Genomic DNA, 21,794 nt, shown 5'->3' with positions numbered 1-21,794 from the left:
GGATGATGGATGGATGCTCATGGATGAAACATTGATCCTCATTCTGATCGGGTCCGACCCGATCGGGTTGGACCCGATCAGAACCGGCTGTGGAAGCTGAGGCTTTCTTTTCGGCAGTCTTGGTTGCCATGGGGGCAGTTATAGGTGTTGTTTGTCAGCATGGCCTCCTGCTGCTCCGATTGGACAGATATGGAGGAAGTGATGTAATTAGGCCAGTGGCTTCAACAGCTGCTCCACCTTAATATGTCCGAGCCGATGATGTCATCAGCAAGTGTGGAGACGATCCATGAGGAACGCTGCATCCTGGTCCTGATCCAGGTGTCCGCCGTGTTTCCTGGCTGCTAACGGTCGCAGAGGGAAGCTAATGCGGTTAGCTAATCTGCTTAGCTAATGCGGTTAGCTGCAGAGAAACGTGATCCTTCAGGGCAGCAGCAGCTAACGGCTGCCGCCGAGGTTCTGATGGTTCTGGAGGCGAAACCAATTGGTGGTCATAGCAACACTTTCGCTCCCCTCTGATTGGTTGGGTCGCTGTGGAACCAGATTTTAGCTCCAACGGAAACGATCCCTGAAATCCAGACGGCTCTGATCTGGATCTCTATAAAACCCAGGAACAGAACCGTGTTCGGGTCGGATGGTGGTTCTGGATCGTATGAGGAACCCGGCTGCAGCCACCATGACTCAGAAGGAACCAAAACCCAGATGAGTCACTCAGTTTCCTCCTCCTGAATGAAACGTCCAACATGGCTCCTGCAGGAATAACATCGAGATTCCTGGTCGCAGGTGGCCGGAGCCTGGACCGGGTCAGGACTGACTTCCTGTTCCTGTTTTCCAGATGAACATCATCGCCGCAGGGTTCTATGATGGCCTCATGATTTACGCTCGCGCTCTGAATGAAACGATGGCAGCTTCAGGAGCCAGACCGCCGGGGAGAAACATCACCGCCAAGATGTGGAACCGAACCTTTACTGGTGCGTAACCAGATTCCCGACTGATTCCTGATCAATTAATCTCTGATTCCTGCCTGATCTTCTTTCAGTGTCAGAGGTCAGGAAGGTCACTACTCTGTGGTGAAAGTAGGAAACTGCTGGGTCTGACCTCTATCCTCTGGATGCATCGATCCAGCCTAAACAGTCTGGTGTTCCTCAGGGCTCTGTTCTCGGCACCCCGGGATTCTATGGAAGTTGTTGTTTGGGAATCTTCAGATTGTTCTCAGATCCAAACAGCTAATTTAGGGTCTCAGAACAAACCGTCCAAGTTCTCTTGTTGGATAATCTAAGGAAGTCAAAGTTAAAACAAGAAGTCAAAGTTCCTGACATCTTATTTTATAACTGAAGGTGACAAAGTTACTGTGTAGGAAAATGGAACCATGTAATTGGAAAACTGGCCCTTTAATGGTTTCTGCCTGCAAAAACCAGCAGCACCAAGTCGTTGACCAAGCATGCATGAGGCGACCATGAAAAGGAAAAAAACAATTTAACAGGAAGAAACCTGCAGCAGAAGCAGAACCAGGCTCAGCACCAGCTGCCCTCTGGAGGTTTGAGAAGGTAGAGCAGAAGAATGTGGGATTATTTTCTATGTTCATTAAAGCAAAAACAAACAGCAGGAGAGAAAACACCATCAGGCGGGGCAACTGAGAAACAAAGTGAGAGCAGATAACTGAAGAACATCAGTTTGACCTCATGTAGCATTATGACATCACAGACTGCTCTGCAAGACCCCAGTCCAACCACAGCTTGCCAGATTCTCCAGGATGAGCTGCTCCTTAACAGGCTAACTATTTAGCTTGGGGCTAGCAACCTTCTGGGCTAGCTACCTTTAGAGCTAGCAACCTTCTGGGCTAGCTACCCTCGGAGCTAGCAACCTTCTGGGCTAGCTACCCTCGGAGCTAGCAACCTTCTGGGCTAGCTACCCTTAGAGCTAGCAACCTTCTGGGCTAGCTACCCTTAGAGCTAGCAACCTTCTGGGCTAGCTACCCTCGGAGCTAGCAACCTTCTGGGTTAGCTACTCTCGGAGCTAGCAACCTTTTGGGCTAGCTACCCTTAGAGCTAGCAACCTTCTGGGCTAGCTACCCTTAGAGCTAGCAACCTTCCGGGCTAGCTACCCTTAGAGCTAGCAACCTTCCGGGCTAGCTACCCTTAGAGCTAGCAACCTCTGGGCTAGCTACCCTTAGAGCTAGCAACCTTCCGGGCTAGCTACCCTTAGAGCTAGCAACCTTCCGGGCTAGCTACCCTTAGAGCTAGCAACCTTCTGGGCTAGCTACCCTTAGAGCTAGCAACCTTCCGGGCTAGCTACCCTTAGAGCTAGCAACCTTCCGGGCTAGCTACCCTTAGAGCTAGCAACCTTCTGGGCTAGCTACCCTCGGAGCTAGCAACCTTCTGGGCTAGCTACCCTCGGAGCTAGCAACCTTCTGGGCTAGCTACCCTTAGAGCTAGCAACCTTCTGGGCTAGCTACCCTGGGGGTTTAGCTAACTATTGACATAGCACGGAACTTAATATTTACCTCGAACGATATAGCTAAAATAAGTTTCACACTAGATATTTGATTAGCAAGCTAAGTGTGTATTTTGAACCTTCATGTTTAGTAATGACTGAACATCATGGAGAAAATATGACTGAAAAACGAACCTCCATTTTCCCTCTTATGACGCGCAAAATGGCCAAAATGGAAGTTTTGACTGTGTAACTTTATCAACGGCAGTCCGAACCCGTCCAGATGACTCTGCGGGGTCCAGTCTTGGGTTCTGTCAGCGTGGTTCGGATCAACAGCTCCAGAACTCTGAGAAAACCTCGGCCCGGTTCTGCTGTTTGGATCACTGCAGCTTGTTCTCTGCTGCCCTCTGCAGGCTTTCAGGTGTGCTGCATCGGTCTGATCCCTGAGGATCCACCTGATGGTTCTGGACGGTTCTGGGCTTTGTGTACTGACCCACAGTTTCTCCCTGTAGGAAAGTCAGGTGTTCTGGTTCTGACTCGGCCCGGAATAATTGAGTGTTAGAAAAAATTCCCAGCTCCCTGGAAGCAGAGAACAAACGGGTCCAGAAGGTTCCGTTCAGCACCTGATGGTTCTGACCGTTTGACCTCTGCAGCAGGAGGGAGACCAGTTCAGCATGAACAGTGATCCTGGTACAGAACTGGACTGGACCGACCCAGGATGTCCTGGTAAAATAAAGGCTTCATTGTCATCTTGTTGTCATGGTGACCTGCAGTCCTGGTTCTGATGGACCCAGTAATCAGCTGTTATTAATCTGAGAGGACTCCTTTCTGAGCCGAGCTGCAGCAGAATTTACCAGAAACAATCTGGAGGTTCTTCCTTCAGAACCAGAACCTATTATCAGCTCTGTAAAGACATTGTTAATATTCTGATTCTTCCGGCCGGGTCCAGTTTATCTGCCCAGAGAGCTTTCTCGGTCCAGACCAGATGAATCGATGATCCAGGCATCAGTAATCGGCTCTGGATCTAAAGGATCTCGGGGTTTTGGCTTGTTGAGGTTTCTGGAAGTTCTGTGGTGCGTAGAAGCTGCCTGCTGCCTTTCCAGGTCTGGTTCTGGTTCTGGAGGCAAAGCAGAACCGAGCCACCGCAGTGGCCCGGTTGAGTCAGACCTGCCGGTTGCAGAACCTGACCTGCGGTTCTGTCCGTCCCCAGGTGTGACAGGTCCGGTCCAGTTGGACGTGAACGGGGACCGGGAGATGGACTACGCTCTGTGGGACTGGGACTCCAACCGCAGCGCCTACCGGGTACAGAACCAGAACCCTTCAGCACACCCCCACTCTTTCCAGCTCTGACCTGGTTCTGTTCCCCTGCAGGTGGTTCTGACCTACCGCAGCTCAGAGCAGAACCTCACCAAGGTACCCGGGTCGGCCCGGTTCTGGCTGGGCGGAACCAGGCCTATGGACGTTCCCTTTTGCGGCCTGAAGAACGACAACCCAAAGTGCCTCACAAGTCAGTGGACAGGGCCGAACCTGGGCCAAAACCGTCTCTGAACCGGGCTGAACCAGATCTGAACCGGGTCCAAACGCAACCAGAACAGAACTCACTGACCCGGATGCCACCGGTCCAACGTCCGGCTCTGTCAGAACCAGAGGTTCTCTAAACCAAGTTCTGACCCGGGACCTGGTTCTGGTCTGTTTGGGACGGTCTGGATCTGAACCTGAACCGGGAATGTGTTTCAACCCGCAGGAACCATCACCGTCCACCAGATGGCGTCCATCCTGGTCTGTTTTCTCATCACCATGACGACCGCAGTCGCCATCTTCATCTACAGGTCAGAGGTCACCTTCACTGATCAGAACCAGGACCAGAACCAGAACCAGATTGTTTCACCGTTCAAAACGAGCTCTGCTTAAACCAGTTTCAAACTGGTTCTGATGGCAGGTTTAGGGACATTGTCCAGGTTCTGGCTGATAACGGGTCACAGAATTTATTTGGACCTGGATGGTTCTGGACAACCTGGGCTCTTTGGTTCTGGTCCAGGTTTAACTGCTTTCCAGGTTTTAGACCCTCCATGACCCAGTTTGAGTCCAGTTGGATCTCTTCTTGATTTGGACCGGTTCCATGTTCGGTTCTATTTTGATCTGGTTCAGGTTTGGTTCTCACTTAACTGATCCGACCCGGCAGAACCCTGGCTGTACCTGGGTTAGCTGATTCAAACTGGTTTCAACCAGGATCAACTCCAGAACACTCTGTGGTTCTGACCCGGTTCCGGTTCTGTAGGAGGCTCAGGTTGGAGCGGGAGCTGGTGGCTCAGCTTTGGCGAATCTCTCGTGGGACGATCTGCACATGACCAGCATGGAGAAGGTTCTGCAGAGCAGCAGCCGGGTCACCTTGTCATTGGTGAGCTTCGGTTGCGCCGCCAGTCAGCAGAACAGGAAGTTCCCCGTCGTTCAACTTCCTGTTAACGAGAAGCTCTTTGCTTCGCAGAGAGGCTCTAACTACGGATCCCTGATGACCGGAGACGGAAACCTGCAGGTGTTCGCCAAGACTGGCTACTACAAGGTGAGTCTGGCTAGGTGAGAGGAAGGTGGCCTTCATCATCCTCGCTGTTCCCTTAGCATTAGCTCAGTGTTCTCTCCCCGTTCCTCAGTGTTAGCTCAGCGTTCCCTTAGCATTAGCTCAGTGTTCTCTCCCCGTTCCCTCAGCGTTAGCTCAGTGTTCTCTCCCCGTTCCCTCAGCGTTAGCTCAGTGTTCTCTCCCCGTTCCCTCAGTGTTCCCTCAGCGTTAGCTCAGCGTTCCCCCCCATTCCCTCAGTGTTCCCTCAGTGTTAGCTCAGCGTTCCCTCGCTGTTCCCTCCCTGTTCCCTCAGTGTTGTCCCTTGCAGGGGAACATCGTGGCCATCAAATACTCCAATAGGAAGCGGATCGAGCTGAACAGGAAGGTTCTGTTTGAACTCAAACATGTGAGTCTGTCCAGGTCATCTGAAGAGGTTCTCTAACGGAGCATCAGGCGGTTCTGGTTCCGTTGGACCTCCAGAACCGAACTGACCCAGAAATGTTTCTGCTCAGATGAGAGACGTCCAGAACGAACACCTGACCCGGTTCATCGGCGCTTGCATTGACCCGCCGAACATCTGCATCGTCACCGAGTACTGTCCCCGAGGCAGCCTGCAGGTAAGCGCACTTGGCCGTCCACCTGCCCACATGTCCCCACGTGTCCTCACATGTCCTCACTTGTCCTCAGGACATCCTGGAGAACGACAGTATCACCCTGGACTGGATGTTCAAGTATTCGCTCATCAACGACATTGTGAAGGTGAGCCTCTTCCTGTGCACCACCCGGTCTCCTGGTGGGACAGACGCTAAGTCCCCATCTTTGTCCTCAGGGAATGGTTTTCCTACACAACAGTGTCATCATCTCTCACGGTAAACTCAAATCGTCTAACTGCGTCGTGGACAAGCGCTTTGTCCTCAAGATCACCGATTATGGCCTCACCAGCTTCCGATCCGACCCGGACTGCGGCAGCGACGCTCACGCCTACTACGCCCGTGAGTCCTCCCTCTTCTCCATCGCTCCCGATGGCTATAGAAAGGGCACAGGGCAAACGCCGTCAAAATAAAAGACCGAGTCGACCTTTCTCTGGGTTTTGTGCAGAGAAGGTGTGGGTGGCTCCAGAGCTGCTCCGGATGGAATCGCCACCTCCTCAGGGGACGCAGAAAGGAGACGTGTACAGCTTTGGGATCATCCTGCAGGAGGTGGCGTTGCGCCGAGGAGCCTTCTACCTGGAGGGGGCGCTGCTGAGTCCCAAAGGTAAGCCACAGCGGGTCCGCAGAGTTCCGCTTCATTCCGGACCCAACCGCCTCTGAGCATTCCGGTGTCTCAGCAGAGATCGTGGACCGGGTGATTTTGGGCGAGTGGCCCTGCCTGCGGCCCACCGTCGACCTGGAGGACCACCGAGAGAGTCCGAGTCCCAACGAGTCCAAACCCGAGCTGGGCCAGCTGATGCAACGCTGCTGGGCCGAGGAGCCGACCGAGAGACCCGACTTCAACCACATCCGCCTGCTGCTGCGCAAGCACGGCACGTAAGGGCCGTGACACGGACCGGGTCATAGGGGTGGAGTCTTTGTTTGCCGGCAGTGAACTCTGACGCCAGAGAGCCGAGCTGCTTTGGATCAGAACCTTCTGATACCTTCTCACTGGAACCCTGTTTACATCAATAACAGTAGAAATAAACTGCTGCCCTCTACTGGTGGTTCAACGTTCTTCCAAAGTTGTCTGATAAACAGTTTATGAAAGTGGTCGGACAGAGCAAAGTTACAGGTAAACGTTTGGTAAACTCTGGCATTTTCTGTTTCCAGAGAGTCCAGGAACAACATCCTGGACAACCTGCTGTCCCGCATGGAGCAATACGCCAACAACCTGGAGGAGCTGGTGGAGGAGCGCACCCAGGCCTACCATGAGGAGAAACGCAAGGCCGAGGCCCTGCTCTACCAGATACTGCCACAGTGAGTTCTATAGTACTACTACTACTGGAGTACTACCAGAGTCAGTACTGACCGGTTGTTGTTGTCTGCAGCTCGGTGGCAGAGCAGCTTAAGCGTGGAGAAACGGTTCAAGCTGAAGCCTTCGACTCAGTCACAATCTACTTCAGTGACATTGTTGGTTTCACCGCCCTGTCTGCAGAAAGCTCCCCGATGGAGGTCCACAGCACCTGGATGTTATGCTACCTGAGAGCAAAGGCTGCAAACTCTGAGGAACTGTTAGCCTAGCTTACAATAGCTAAGGAAAATGATGGAAGCAGAGGAAACATTTAGCCTAGCCAAACATAAACACGGTTAGAAAAGGAAAACTATTAGACTAGCAGGGAAGCTGTTAGCTTAGCTTAAAAACAAGAAGTACAGGGAAGCTGTTAGCTTAGCTTAAATGCAGGAAGCAGATAGAAGCTGTTAGCTTAGCTTAAACGCAGGAAGTACAGGGTTAGGGTTAGCTTAGCTTAAACGCAGTTAGTAGAGGGAAGCTGTTAGTTTAGCTTAAAGACAGGACGCAGATAGAAGCTGTTAGCTTAGCTTAAACGCAGGAAGCAGAGGGAAGCTGTTAGCTTAAACGCAGGAAGCAGAGGGAAGCTGTTAGCTTAAACGCAGGAAGCAGAGGGAAGCTGTTAGCTTAAACGCAGGAAGCACAGGGAAGCCTTGCAGCTGTAAACAGCGCCCCCTGTCTGTGGTTGAAGCAGCTGAATTGTGTCTCCTGTGTTTCTTCCATGTTTAGTCTGAATCTAAACCCTGAATCTGTGTTTCTGCAGGTCGTGACTCTCCTCAACGACCTGTACACCTGCTTTGATGCCATCATTGACAACTTTGATGTTTACAAGGTGAATACAGTTGGTGTTTGGGTCAGAACAGGCTGAAGGTAGCTGGGATCAGAATTGGTGGATCTGAACAATTCACCTTTTGATTCAGTTGAAGAGGAAGGAAGTCATTCTGTCAGATTTAATCATGCCAAATCATTTTCTGCCACATTAAAGAATAAAACTGAAGCTGCAGACTTCCTGTCCAGCTAACAGTGGCGTTGTCCTGCGGCGCCCCCAGGTGGAGACCATCGGTGATGCCTACATGGTGGTCTCCGGGCTGCCGGTGAGAAATGGGAAGCGGCACGCCAGGGAGATCGCCCGCATGGCGCTCGCCCTGCTGGCTGCCGTCCGAACCTTCAGGATCCGCCACCGGCCAGAGCGGCAGCTGGAGCTGAGGATCGGGATTCACAGCGGTGAGGATTTGGACTGGAGTGGGGGACGGAGAACCTGATCCTGGACGAACCGCTGGAGTTTCCCACAGGGACTGTAAGATGCTTCTGTTCACGGCCCAGACCGGCTCTGATCCGCCTCTGTCTGCAGGTCCAGTGTGTGCCGGAGTGGTGGGTCTCAAGATGCCACGCTACTGCCTGTTCGGGGACACCGTCAACACGTCTTCACGGATGGAGTCCACCGGGGAAGGTGAGCCACGTCTTCGACATTGGACTGGACCCCTTCTGGCCCAATAGAACCGGTACCGGCAGCAGGTGTTTACAGCCATCTGTGTTTGTATCTGCAGCGCTGAAGATTCACGTGTCTGCGGCGACCCGCGACGTCCTGATGGAGTTCAATTGCTTCCTGCTGGAGCGCCGAGGGTCCGTCGACGTCAAGGGGAAGGGAACCATGACCACCTATTGGCTGCTGGGGGGAGAGCGGCAGCCAATGAGGATGCAGCAGTGACGGAGGATCGTTCTGGTTCTGGTCAGAACCAGAACCAGAACGAGGAGCAGAACCGGAGTCAGGTGGATGGAGGAGAAACACTCCCATCACCCGAAGGAGGAAAACAGACCGAATCGGGACTTTCTGCAGAGCTTGATCAGGAATCTACATTTCCCCGACCCGGGTCCGTCTCCTAACCCGGTTTCTTGTTCCAGTAGCAGATGATCTTCCTGCTCTCCATCAGAACTGACTCTCCTGGTTCTGATGACCCGGTGTTTCATGAAGGTGGAGCTCTCTGCTGCCTCCTGGTGGCCGCATGACAGAAATGAGCTGACGCCCGGCGGCCACCAGGGGCAGAAGAGAGCTGGGATGTACTGGATCGGCTCAGGCTTCTTGAACCCGTCTGTCTCCATGTAGAACCATCTACAGAACCAGACCAAAACCTGCTTGGCAGATATTTTCTAAATATTGGATGCGTTTCAGATGGGTTCTGATCGGGCAGGTCCAAAAGGTTCCTGCTTCGGTTCCGCCTGTTTCAGGATGGTTTAGAATAAATTGTGAAAAAAAGAATAAAAACATGAAGTTTTTTTTAAGATAGATCAAATAAATTCTTGTGTTAGTCAGCATCGATCCGGTCCTGTTTGGACTTCCATATCAGAGTCTTCCGGTCCATCAGAACCATCAGAACCACCAGTCAGTCTAACCGGGTCACAGGAAGCTGGTCTTTCCACGACCCAATTTTCCTCCCATTGCCTTTTCTGGTTTTTCCACAATCCCAGGAACTGTACTCGGGTCAGAACCTAACCGTCACCCTATGGTGGCGCTTTGACAGTTTTAAAAAATCAGTCATGTTCTGTTTTTCCCCATAAATTACAATCATATTAGTATCAGGTTATGCAGCGTTTCAGTCAATATTCAGCTGGTTGAACCTGAATCCAGATGTTGTCACACATAAAGCAGATGAAGCATCTAAAACCTGCGGAGGCCCATAACTTAGAATCCGTCAAATGAAGTGACTCCATGTAAATGAGCCTCATTCCAGTCTGAAGGCTCAGCCTCACTAAATCCTCCTGGCCTGCAGAGAATCTGCGCTGGATCATCGATCACTTGATCAGTCTGATCCAAACCGATCAGTTGAACCTTTTTTTACCCGGTGCGGTCCGGTTTGCGCTTTTACTGGATTTTTATTCGCGGCGTTGCTTCTCTGAAACGGACCGATGTTCCATGTGCCGCTGCGCCGCCGGGTTAGGAGGGAAACGCCTTCAGCTCCGGTCGTTCAAACCCAGGATGAGTTCAGTTCTGCAGCCACTGCGCATGGTACCGTCTAATTGGTACCGTCTACTAATTGGTACCGTCTAATTGGTACCGTCTACTAATTGGTACCGTCTAATTGGTACCGTCTAATTCAGACCTGGGCATCTTACGGCCCGCGGGCCACATCCGGCCCTTTGTGAGTCCCTATCCGGCCCGCGTGAGGCCAATCATAAATTACAAAATAAATTTTAAAAAGTATCTATGTCGAGTGTGCAATACAACGGTTCCGCTTTTGTTTTGAAAAGCGTTATTTGCATTACTTCCGTGGACGTATGCGCATGCATGATTGTGAGTTAAGGTCAACAGCAGCAATCACAAATTACAAAATAAATTTTAATAAACATCTATGTTGTGCATGCATTACAACTGTTCTGCTTTTATTTTGAAAACTGTTATTTATGGACGTATGTCTGTGCGTAACTTGTGACAAGTGACGCTCGGTTAGCCCCAAGATGTCCGCTCATGCTAAAAAAAGAAAAGTTGATGAGGAATGCCGTGTTTTCAACAAGACATGGACTGCCAACTATTTCTTTGCAGAAATTAAAGGTAAAGCTGTGTGCTTAATTTGTGGTACACAGATTGCTGTGTTTAAAGATTATAATTTGAATCGCCACTACACGACGAAGCACGAGCCTACATACCGGAATCTGTCTGATGAAGAGTGCACGAGGAAGGCTGATGCGTTGACGGTAAAACTGCAAACCCAACAAGGACTTTTTACCAAACTCCATACACCCAGAGATGCAGCTGTCAGGACAAGTTTTGTAATTTCTCACAAAATCACCAGAAAAAGTAAGGCGTTTTCTGACGGAGAATTTATTAAAGAGTGCTTATTGGACTCTGTCGCGTTGATATGCCCGGAGAAGAAAGGTGCATTTGAGAACGTGTCGCTCATCGCTGGAAACCTGGAGCTTCAGCTGAAGAACAGAGCGGCCGACTTTGACTGTTTTTCTCTGGCTTTGGATGAGAGCTGCGATGTACGTGACACCGCCCAGCTGCTCATCTTCTTACGTGGGATAACTGCAGACTTTCAAGTCACGGAGGAGCTGGCAGCCATGCAGTCAATTAAAGGGACAACCACAGGTAGTGACTTGTTCACAGAGGTAAATACATGTTTGGACATGTTAGGACTGAAATGGACAAACTGGCAGGTGTGACAACAGATGGTTGTCCAAATCTGACGGGGAAAAATGTTGGACTTTTAAAGAAGATGCAGGATAAAGTGACAGAAATTAACCCAGTGCAGAAATTGACATTTTTGCATTGTATTATACATCAGGAAGTGTTGTGTAAGACAGTGTTAAAAATTAACCATGGTGTTGATGCTGTAACTAAAACAGTTAACTTCATCAGAGCGAGAGCATTAAATCATCGACAATTTGTTGCACTTTTACAGGAAAATGAGAGTGAACATGGTGACATAAGCTACCACAGCAACGTCAGATGGCTCAGCCTGGGCAAAGTACTGAAAAGTGTCTGGGACCTGAGAGACCAGATTCAGGATTTCTGTGGGAAGAAAGGACATGCCATCCCAGAACTTTCAGATGAAGACTGGGTGGCAGACCTTGATTTCGCTGTGGATGTGACAGCACTCATGAACCAACTGAATGTCAAACTGCAGTGCAAGGGCCTTTTTGTGCACGGGATGTACAGTGCAGTGACGGCTTTCATGAGAAAGTTGCAGCTTCTTTCAAGCCAAGTGAAGGACAACATTCTGATCCACTTGCCAACACTAAAGGAAGCCACAAGATCAGCCGATCACCTCCACAAGTACTCAAGCAAGTTAGAGGCACTGCATGGACAGTTTTAGAGACGATTTCAAGATTTCAAAACTATTGAGAGTGAAATGCACATGGTTTCTTCTCCCTTCAACTGCAGTGTGGATAATGCACCAAGCGATGTTCAGATGGAGCTCATTGACCTGCAGTCTGACCTACTTCTGGCAGAGCACTTCAGGTCAGTCTCACTGCTGGACTTTTACTCCTCCCTCAAAGAGGAGAACTTTCCACACCTGAGGAGGCATGCTCAGAGGATGCTGGTCCTCTTTGGATCTACCTATGTATGTGAACAGACATTTTCAGTGATGAAGTTCAATAAATCCAAACACAGATCCTCTATCACTGATGAGCCTCTCTCAGCTGTCCTTCGCATAGCCACCTCAGACATTCAACCAGATTTCAATGCTCTTGTTCAGGCCCAGAACAGACTGGATTATTCTCACTGAAGAGGTAAAATGAGGTGGAAAACATAAGTTACTGTTTGTTGTATTGCAGTATTTCTATTAACTTGATAAGTTGTTTGGTTGTTTTTTCTTGTTTGTGGAACAAAGTTAAAGTGTGAAATATTTTTCAATGTGGCCCTCCAGCTGTGCTCGGTTTGCTCATTCGGCCCCCGGTAAAAATTAATTGCCCACCCCTGGTCTAATTGGTACCGTCTAATGAACTTCTGCACCATCATTTATTTCCTCAAGATAAACTGCCGGCTCCTGTTGGAATATTACTGCATCAGCTCAACGTTGCATCTCTTTAGTTTCTCTGCTCTGGAATTAAAGGCCTCATTTCTACCAAAGGTTTTTAAAGCTCTTCCTCAGCAGACGCTCCGAGGCGTCCGGTCCGTAACCCTTCAACCCGCCGTCAGCTCCGCTCAGAAACGCGCATTGAGTTCAGAGTTCATGATATTCAGAAAGGAAGTTTCACTGATTGACTTTAGTTCCTCTGCAATGAACTGTTTGCTTCATGTCTGGCCACCAATCAGAGACGTTATTAGAATCTGTCCAATGACCGACGGGCTTCAAGTTTCCCTGCCGTTTACAAAATAACTGGTCAGATACGGAGAACATCCCTTTAACGCGACCTCTCTTCCCAACAGAACCAGTAGAACCGGGTCAGCGAGGAGGAGCTGCTTCTGATTGATGGAGGATTTAGATCAGCGGTGGTTCTGTCTCGGAACCAGAACCGGTCCTGCATGTTGAATCAGAGTCCAAACCAGCTTTGTTGAAAAATGTACAAATTTATTGAAGGTGTTGAAGCCGAGCAGCCGTCCTGCAGGGGGCGCCGCTGATCGACCGCATCCCATAAAAAACATAAAAACAAGGGAGGAGCCTGTTGCCATGGACACCTGGGCGTCTTCAAGTGATGAGCTGTGAGGAGACAAAGAGGACAGCATGACACTTCCTGTCAGGACACGGCGCCCCCTGCTGGAGGACTCAAACTGGACCCGGTCCGGTTCTGGACCCGGTCCGGTTCTGATGAGGGCCAGGCAACACGGATGAAAACGTATCGTGATTTAATGGTTTTGTGTCAGTTGGATGACGATGCAGAAACCTGAAACTGCTGCTGCGCAAGTTATGCTACACACATTGTGCTAGGCAACCAAAGAGTGAGCGACTTGATGCTATCCAGCTAGCTCACGAGAAGTTTAGCAGCTAAACCAGGCGTCCCCCCCTCTGCGTGTCTCCCCCACGGCGTGTCCCCCCCACGGCGTGTCTCCCACTGGGCGTGTCTCCCCCACGGCGTGTCCCCCCTCGGCGTGTCCCCCCCACGGCGTGTCCCCACGGCGTGTCTCCCCCACGGCGTGTCCCCCACGGCGTGTCCCCCCCACGGCGTGTCCCCCACGGCGTGTCTCCCCCACGGCGTGTCTCCCCTGGACGTGTCCCCCCTCGGCGTGTCCCCCACGGCGTGTCTCCCCCACGGCGTGTCCCCCACGGCGTGTCCCCCAACGGCGTGTCCCCCTCGGCGTGTCCCCCACGGCGGGTCCCCCCTCGGCGTGTCCCCACGGCGTGTCTCCCCACGGCGTGTCCCCCACTCGGCGTGTCCCCCACGCGTGTCCCCCCCACGGCGGTCCCCCCTCGGCGTGTCCCCCTCTGCGTGTCCCCCACGCGTGTCTCCCACTGCGTGTCCCCCACGGCTCCCCCACGGCGTGTCCCCCCCAAGGCGTGTCTCCCATGGCGTGTCCCCCCGGCGTGTCCCCCCACGGCGTGTCCCCCCCACGGCGTGTCCCCTGGCGTGTCCCCCCCACGGCGTGTCCCCCCACGGCGTGTCTCCCCCTCGGCGTGTCTCCCTCGGCGTGTCCCCCCCCGGCGTGTCCCCCCCCACGTGTGTCCCCCCACGGCATTCTGAACCGCCCAGAATGCCGTGTGGTTCAGTGAAATTATTAAACATTCTATCAGACATTATCTATCAACATTGATCACATGTCCACACATATTATGGATCTATTGTTCTGGAACCAGGGAGAACCAGAACCAGGCTGGACCCGCTGTAGAGAGAAGGTCAGACTTACAGTCTTGACCGTCTGCTTGATGAAGTCCTTCCTGCCGCTCAGGTCGTGTTCTGGATACGTGTCGAACACCTGCAGCAGAGAGCAGAGGTCATGCTGGGTGGGGCCCGGCAGGGTCAGAGGTCATGCGGGGTCCGGCGCGCTGACCTTCAGGCAGATCTGCTTCATGGTCATCTCCTCCAGGTCGGCCTCCTTCAGCAGACTCTCCACCGTCTTCCTCAGCTGCTCGTCTGTCGGCGCCTTCTTCACCATCCTGATGAGCGGCTCGTCTTCGTCGAGCTGTCCTCGGCTGGACGCGGGGGTCAGAGGTCAACATACGCAGGGTTCAGAACCAGGCCCCGGTCAGACCCGGATTAGGTTCTTGTCCCGCTGCTCACCTGCGTTGGTGTTCTTGCTGCTGCTGCTGCTGTCGGCCTTCTTGGTTTTGGCAGCGGCTACTTTCTTTCTTCTTTGGCTGAAACTGACAGCAGAACGCGTCGCTAGAACCCGGTTCTGATTCTGGTTCAGGTTCAGACTGTGGGCTGGTACCTTCTCCTCTGCCTCGCTGGTTCCATCAGAGCTCTGGCTCGTGGGTCTCTTCTTCGATGGTATCTGCTGCTTCTTCTTCTTCCCTCTGCTGGACTTGGGCTTGGAGGTCTGAAACAACCAGAACCAGTTCAGGGTTCTGCAGCAAGTTTGGGTCAGAACCAAGCTGATCTCACCTCATCAGACTCCGAGTGGTCAGTCTGCTCTTCCTCCTGTTCTGACAGTTTCTCCTCTCCGTCAGAACCGCCGGCCTCCGCAAAAGCCTCCACTTTCTCCTCGTCGTCGGTGCTGGAGTCCATGACGATGGCTTTGGATTTGCTGCCGGGTTTGGACTTCTTGGTGCCGGTAGCTCTGGGTTTGCTCTTCTTCTTGACCACCGAGTCGCCACCGGCCAACTTCTTCTTGGTCCTTCGCTTCTTCTTCACTGGTGCACGCTGCGGAGGAATGACAGCGGCCGTCAGCAGGGGGCGGAGCCTCAGTAGAGAGGGGGCGGGGCTTCTGATCACCTTTCCGCTGTTCTTTGGGGCGATCAGAAAGATGAGGATCCGATCGATCAGATCCTGGTGGGTTCCTTTCTTCTCCAGGTCCAGAATGGAGCAAACCAGCTTCAACTTGGTGTTGGTCAGGTTCGAGTTCCTGGGGGAGACGGGTCCATCAGAACGTCCATCAGAACCGCTCCAGCGATCCAGAACCAGCTGAGGAACCCACCTGAGCATCTTGTCTCTCTTCCTAGTGAACTCCTGGCTGTCTGCGGGCGAACGGGGAAACCGTTGAACAGCCGCAGGTTCTTCTTGACCGAGGCCCGACTGAGAGACACAGGACATTACTGACCAGGTTCTGGTAGAACGGAGCAGTTTGAAAACTCACATATGGACCCGGTCCAGCTGGAGAAGTTTCTGTTCAGCAGAGCCAGATCCAGAACAATCAGCCGTTTCTGTTGCTCAGCCTCCTGTTAGCTAGGAGGGAGGCTAGCAGGGAGGCTAGCAGGGAGGCTAACAGGGAGGCTAGCAGGAGGCTAGCAGGAACGCTAACAGGTAGGCTAGGGAGGCTAACAGGGATGCTAACAGGGAGGCTAGCAGGGAGGCTAACAGGAACGCTAACAGGTAGGCTAGCAGGGAGGCTAACAGGGATGCTAACAGGTAGGCTAGCAGGGAGGCTAACAGGAACGCTAACAGGTAGGCTAGCAGGGAGGCTAACAGGGATGCTAACAGGTAGGCTAGCAGGGAGGCTAACAGGAACGCTAACAGGGAGGCTAACAGGGATGCTGGAAGTGATCGTTATTGCTTTATCAACCTAGAGCAGCTGAGAAGAACCAGGTCAAAGAGTTTTCCTCAGACCCAGTAGAATCAGCAGAGGAGTTCTGGTTTTTGCTCAACTCGTCTGGATCAGGTTTCACCGGGTCCGAGTCCCTCTTCCTGGCTCTTTACCTTCCCGGGTCGGTCGAACAAGATGGCGTGCAGCAGCTTCAGCTCCTCCGCCTTCCTCCTGGTGATCTCGTAGTTGGTCCGAGGAATGTCGCCCAGCTTGTCTCCACCGCCTGAACACATCAGAACCGGCCACCTGTCAGACCCGAACAGAATCGGTTCAGGACCGGTTCCGTTTGGGTCTTACCGTCTGCCACTTTCAGCTTCTCCCTGGTCTTTGGAGCCTGGAAATCCAGCCGGTCCACAGACTTTTTGGTCCGCTTCCCTTCAACGATTTCTCCACCATCTGCAGCAGAATTAGAACTTCTAGAACCCTTGGAGTTCTGATTCTGGCCACAGAGACCCGACAAGCCAACAGAGAATCCAGATACCTGAGATCTTTGAGGAGCTTCTTGGGGGAGCCACCTTGTCTCTCTGCAGATCGTCCTCCTCGGAGACAGCAGAGCCGTCCATTGCTTTCGCTCATGTCTGATGTCTGGACGGCCAATCAGCAGAGGCAGACTAAGTTCTCCAATCTCACAGCAACAGAAATATTGCACATCTTTCTGATCTTTAATCCACACATTTTAATTTAACACCTGAGAAATGTATGCTGCCTTCAGATTGAAGACATTTTCATGTCTAAGGACATCCTGCACCACAGGGGGCGCCAGAGATTCATTCCACCATGTTTAAATAAAAGCCTTCTTTCACCCTGAAGAAATCATAAAAGCTGAAGGTGAGCAATAGATTTTCCCATTCAAATGCTCAGAAGAGCAGCAGGTGACGCAGCAGGTGACGCAGCAGGAAGCCGAGCCTCACCTGGACTGATCAACGTCTCTCTAACTGCCAGTCTAGAGCAGCAGCTCCTCCTGTCTGAACGGCGCCAATGAAATGGTTAATAAGCATTTAATGTATGAACTGATTTTCCATCATTTAGCTCATGTATATAATGTACAGTGTTTGTTGCCACCAACTGTGTGTGTAACAAGTTTCGTGCTGAGCAGCAATCAGAAATCAGGAACAGACTGGAGGTGAGCCAGGCAGTTCTCTGGCCTCATGGCAGGGGGCGCTAATGATCCCAGACACTGAGACTCCACACTGCAGAGGAAGAGACAGCAACAGCTACCCATGGAGCTAGCCGTAGAGTTAGCCATGGAGCTAGCCGGGGAGCTAGTCGTAAAGCTAGCCGGGGAGCTAGCCGTAGCTAGCCATGTAACTCCATGGCTAATGGGTAGCTTATTGCCCCCCATGACCCCGTGACCCCATCACCAGGCCACATTCCCGTTTTCTCAAACCCAAAGCTTGACAGGTTAGGGCCAAGGTCAGAGTTCATCTATTAAACAGACTGGAGATGAAAACATAAACTAAAAGCTGGAGCAGAGACATTTTTATAAGCGTATTGTGATCCTGAATCTTGTTATTAAATTAATATAATTTCAGATTCTCATATAACTTTTCTCAGGTTGACTTAGAATCTGAGATGTTTGTTACAGTTAATTTTCTAAACTACAGAAAAGTAAATAGTATAGAAGCTCAAATATGAAAAATTGGGCTGATATTGATATCTGATACTAACACTGCTGTTATGCCAGATTTACCAATATTATATTTTAGAGCTTTTCATCAGATTATTTGATTAACTAGGAATAATTGATACATTACTCGATTACTAAAACTATTCATTTTAACAGCCCTACATTCAAAAAGTTACTTCATTAGCATTATAATACAAAATGTAATCGTAGCGAACTGTGATCACACCACTAATATATGAAATACGTAATATACTGAAAATACAGCTAAATATATTTAAAATTTAATCAAATCACAAAATAATACACTTCATATAAACTAGGAGCATCTTTATGTTATATAAAATGCCATATTAAAGTATCACCTTAGTTTTTCCAAAAAGCCACATTATAGTAGACTTTAAATTGTGATTTTCTACTATTTAATTACTATTAAAATACACTATGTATGAAAACTAGTTGTTCCAAAGTAACATGCTGATGATTAGTCTGGCTTCAAGTGAGCTAACATTAACATTAACATACTTGCTATGTCTATTTTTCACCAGGTTGGCTTTGGATGAGCTGATATTTACTTATTCATTTGTCACTAAAGGTAAGTTTGTTAATGAAGGTTTTGTGAGCTGCAGTTTGTGTAAAGAATGCAGAAAACTGATCAATGGCTCCATGAGAATGTCTCCACACTGATCACCTTCAGTAATCAGACCTATTGATCACCTTCAATAATCAGACCTATTGATCACCTTCAGTAATCAGACCTATTGATCACCTTCAATAATCAACCTATTGATCACCTTCAGTAATCAGACCTATTGATCACCTTCAATAATCAGACCTATTGATCACCTTCAATAATCAGACCTATTGATCACCTTCAGTAATCAGACCTATTTGATCACCTTCAGTAATCAGACCTATTGATCACCTTCATATCAGACCTATTGATCACCTTCAGTAATCAGACCTATTGATCACCTTCAATAATCAGACCTATTGATCACCTTCAGTAATCAGACCTATTGATCACCTTCAATAATCAGACCTATTGATCACCTTCAGTAATCAGACCTATTGATCACCTTCAGTAATCAGACCTATTGATCACCTTCAGTAATCAGACCTATTGATCACCTTCAATAATCAGACCTATTGATCACCTTCAATCAGACCTATTGATCACCTTCAGTAATCAGACCTATTGATCACCTTCAGTAAACAGACCTATTGATCAGCTTCAATAATCAGACCTATTGATCACCTTCATAATCAGACCTATTGATCACCTTCAATAATCAGACCTATTGATCACCTTCAGTAATCAAACCTATTGATCAGTTTCAATAATCAGACCTATTGATCAGCTTCAATAATCAACCTATTGATCACCTTCAATAATCAGACCTATTGATCACCTTCAATAATCAGACCTATTGATCACTTCAGTAATCAGACCTATTGATCAGCTTCATAATCAGATCTATTGATCACCTTCAGTAATCAACCTATTGATCAGCTTCAATAATCAGACCTATTGATCACCTTCAGTAATCAGACCTATTGATCAGCCCTGGTTTCTCTTCAGTGAGAAAAATGAGCCATAGATTCATTCAGACGAATCGTTTTTGTCTTTATGAGACAAACTGATCAAATTTATTACTTACATGTGAGATTTTCACATCCTTTATTTTATTTTATTTATTTTGTGTTGGCTTATTGTCTGGGGATAAATTGGTTCAGTTTCATCGTTTTAAACCACTCAAATATTAAAATCATAAAATCATCGGGTTTGATGCTTCCTGGTCTAAATACTGAATCATATTTCAGTATTTAGATTCAGGCCAGTTTTGACTCTGTACTTTATTATTGTCCTCAGAATAAGTTTGGTGGCAGCTGCACATTTTTCACGGCCGGTCAAACTTTCATTCTTATACATCCTGACTTGTGCGTAAAATATGGCGCTGCGCAGTTTTTGAGCAGCGCAGTTTTTGTGCAGCGCAGTTTTACACATGAGGCCTCTGGTTGATATTAAAGAGTCAATATTCATAAACATCCAATCAGAAAAGGGAAAACTGAACAAATGCAATTTTAAGGAGTTCTTATGGTGAATGAATAGTTTCTGAGGAAGTTAAAATGTAATTATGTATTTGTATTAAACTGTTATCAATAGCCTTATCAAAGTATTCCCAACAACAGCTACCATGGAAACGGAGACAAGTAACAGACAAGCTGATTTCTATCTCCGCCAAGTGAAACCAGAACCGTTCTGACCTGAAGCGGACCGGGCCGAACAAGTGGTTCTGTTCCAGACTTCTGGGTTCTGACTCCGAACCGTGGCCGAACATCTGCAGACTCATTTCTAGAAATAACTCGGCTAGACGTGCACTGGGATCAGGCGCGCGCACTGGGATCAGGCGCGCGCACACTGTGACGGATCTTCTTTATTTGCATCACGTGCACGCGAGTTGGCGCGCGGAAACTTAAACCTGCTAGTCGCCTATTAGCTGATAGTTAGCAGTCAGTAAACTCCGCAGGTACTTTGAGTGACAAACTCTGACGGTACTGGTCCATCCGAGTCCCTGTGGTTCCGACCCGCTAGTTATCACCCTAAACCCCAGTGTAAACAGTTTAACCAGCCTCACTCCAACCAGCAGGAAGCAGCTAGCTGTTAGCTCCGGTGTTAGCTTTAATAACATACCGGTACCAGTTCTGACCACAGCCAGAACCAGCCGTAGCGCCGCGCGCGCCGCGCCTCCCCCGGTCCAAACATAGCAGAGAAAAGTTTACCTGGTCCCGGAGATTCGAACCGAACCAGAGCGCCACTCAGCTGTCTGTCAGTCATCAAGGCGGGATGGCTTCTGGGCGGGACCACGGCCATGGTAGCTATGCTCATTGGTTGAGACGTAATGACGTTCCCATGTGTTCCAGTTGTAGTCACGACACCGCCCCCTGCTGCCCAGCCGCGGGATGTAAATACAGAGGGAGTTCTCGTGTTATGAGACAGCATGTTTAGTTGAGGAGCATCTCCTACATCAGGGATGTCAAAGTCAAATACAACCAAATTTATTACAGCCGAGGGCCAGCTTGGGTCTACGTTAACTAAAACATATTGAAATGATTACACAAAGCCTGTTGAACCGACAGTGGCGGAGCCAGAGGGGTGGCCGGGGTGGCGCTTGCCACCCCCAACAGAGCCCTGGCCACCCCTAGTGCCACCCCACTGGAAATGGTCATTTTAAAATATAATACTTATGAGATCGGCAAAGATTTGCCAGGAAAACTGTAATTTCCGACTGTCCCTGAAGGCAGACCGATGCCCGACGCTGTTCATTGGTTAAACTGACATGTGGGTCCTGCTTGATCCAAAACACATCCGCGGCTTTGTCCAGGAGTTCTGCAGGTATTTACAACATTTTACCGCTCAGCAGTAACCGCTGTTACCTTCCTAATGAGAGGCGGCTCTTGTCATACATTTCTAAAAGAAAAAAAATGGTTGTGTACCGCTGCGTAGTGCCTCGTTTATTATAAAACACTGGTAGATCGTGTTTTAACATATGTTTTAGTGACATGCTGCCCTCTAATGTTTTATATATCTCCCAGCTCTTGCTTGAAATGTGTGGTAAGAATATGAGAAAAACCATTAAGTTTTATAATGACTGAAATGTAAGTAGGCTATGTCAAATGAAAGCTTTGAATTATAACCTGACTAGTTATATTAATTAATGTTAATGTATTTTTAATTTAGTATTTTAGCTAGTATTAAGAATTAAAAAGAGGAATAACTTGATTTAGCTCTTAAGTAATTCTTCTTTGTCCCGAATTCCTGTGTCTGTATAAATGTGCAGAGAGAAAAGAGCAATCATACGACGTCAGACTTCAGATATCCAGAGTTTTATCCAGAGAAAATCAATCCAAGAAGAATGTTGCAATAATCATCTCACCTAGATCATCAAAAGTCCAAGACATGACAAAACAGAACAATTAACTGAGTAAAAAGGGAAACAGAAACAAACAAAAGATGCATCTTCTGGGAAACTCTCACTCAGCACAAAGAGATTCGGACTTCAGCTCTAAAACAAACCATTTTATAA

General features: G+C 49.4%; 1 protein-coding gene and 1 pseudogene across 1 annotated transcript; one reads left to right on the top strand and one right to left on the bottom strand.

Moving 5' to 3' along the window:
- LOC129379980 (atrial natriuretic peptide receptor 1-like) overlaps positions 1-12,878 on the top strand; it is a 20,924-nt pseudogene extending 8,046 nt beyond the window's left edge.
- Positions 12,879-12,963: 85 nt separating this feature from the next.
- On the bottom strand, positions 12,964-20,127 carry LOC129379982 (protein DEK-like). Its single transcript, XM_055060940.1, is given in 15 exon segments — positions 12,964-13,104; positions 14,247-14,315; positions 14,391-14,521; positions 14,524-14,532; positions 14,621-14,687; positions 14,689-14,697; positions 14,772-14,879; positions 14,945-15,202; positions 15,275-15,404; positions 15,477-15,523; positions 15,526-15,594; positions 16,196-16,305; positions 16,380-16,478; positions 16,564-16,667; positions 19,975-20,127. Coding segments are annotated over 14 exon segments (1,200 nt in total). The 5' UTR covers positions 16,646-16,667; positions 19,975-20,127; the 3' UTR covers positions 12,964-13,092.
- Between the last annotated feature and the right edge of the window lie 1,667 nt (positions 20,128-21,794).

Source organism: Poeciliopsis prolifica, unplaced genomic scaffold (genome assembly GCF_027474105.1).
Source record: "Poeciliopsis prolifica strain line A6 unplaced genomic scaffold, Auburn_PproV2 SCAFFOLD063, whole genome shotgun sequence".
Classification (NCBI taxonomy): domain Eukaryota; kingdom Metazoa; phylum Chordata; class Actinopteri; order Cyprinodontiformes; family Poeciliidae; genus Poeciliopsis; species Poeciliopsis prolifica.
Note: the sequence above shows the minus strand (reverse complement) of the source record. Positions and strands in the feature narration are given on the sequence as shown.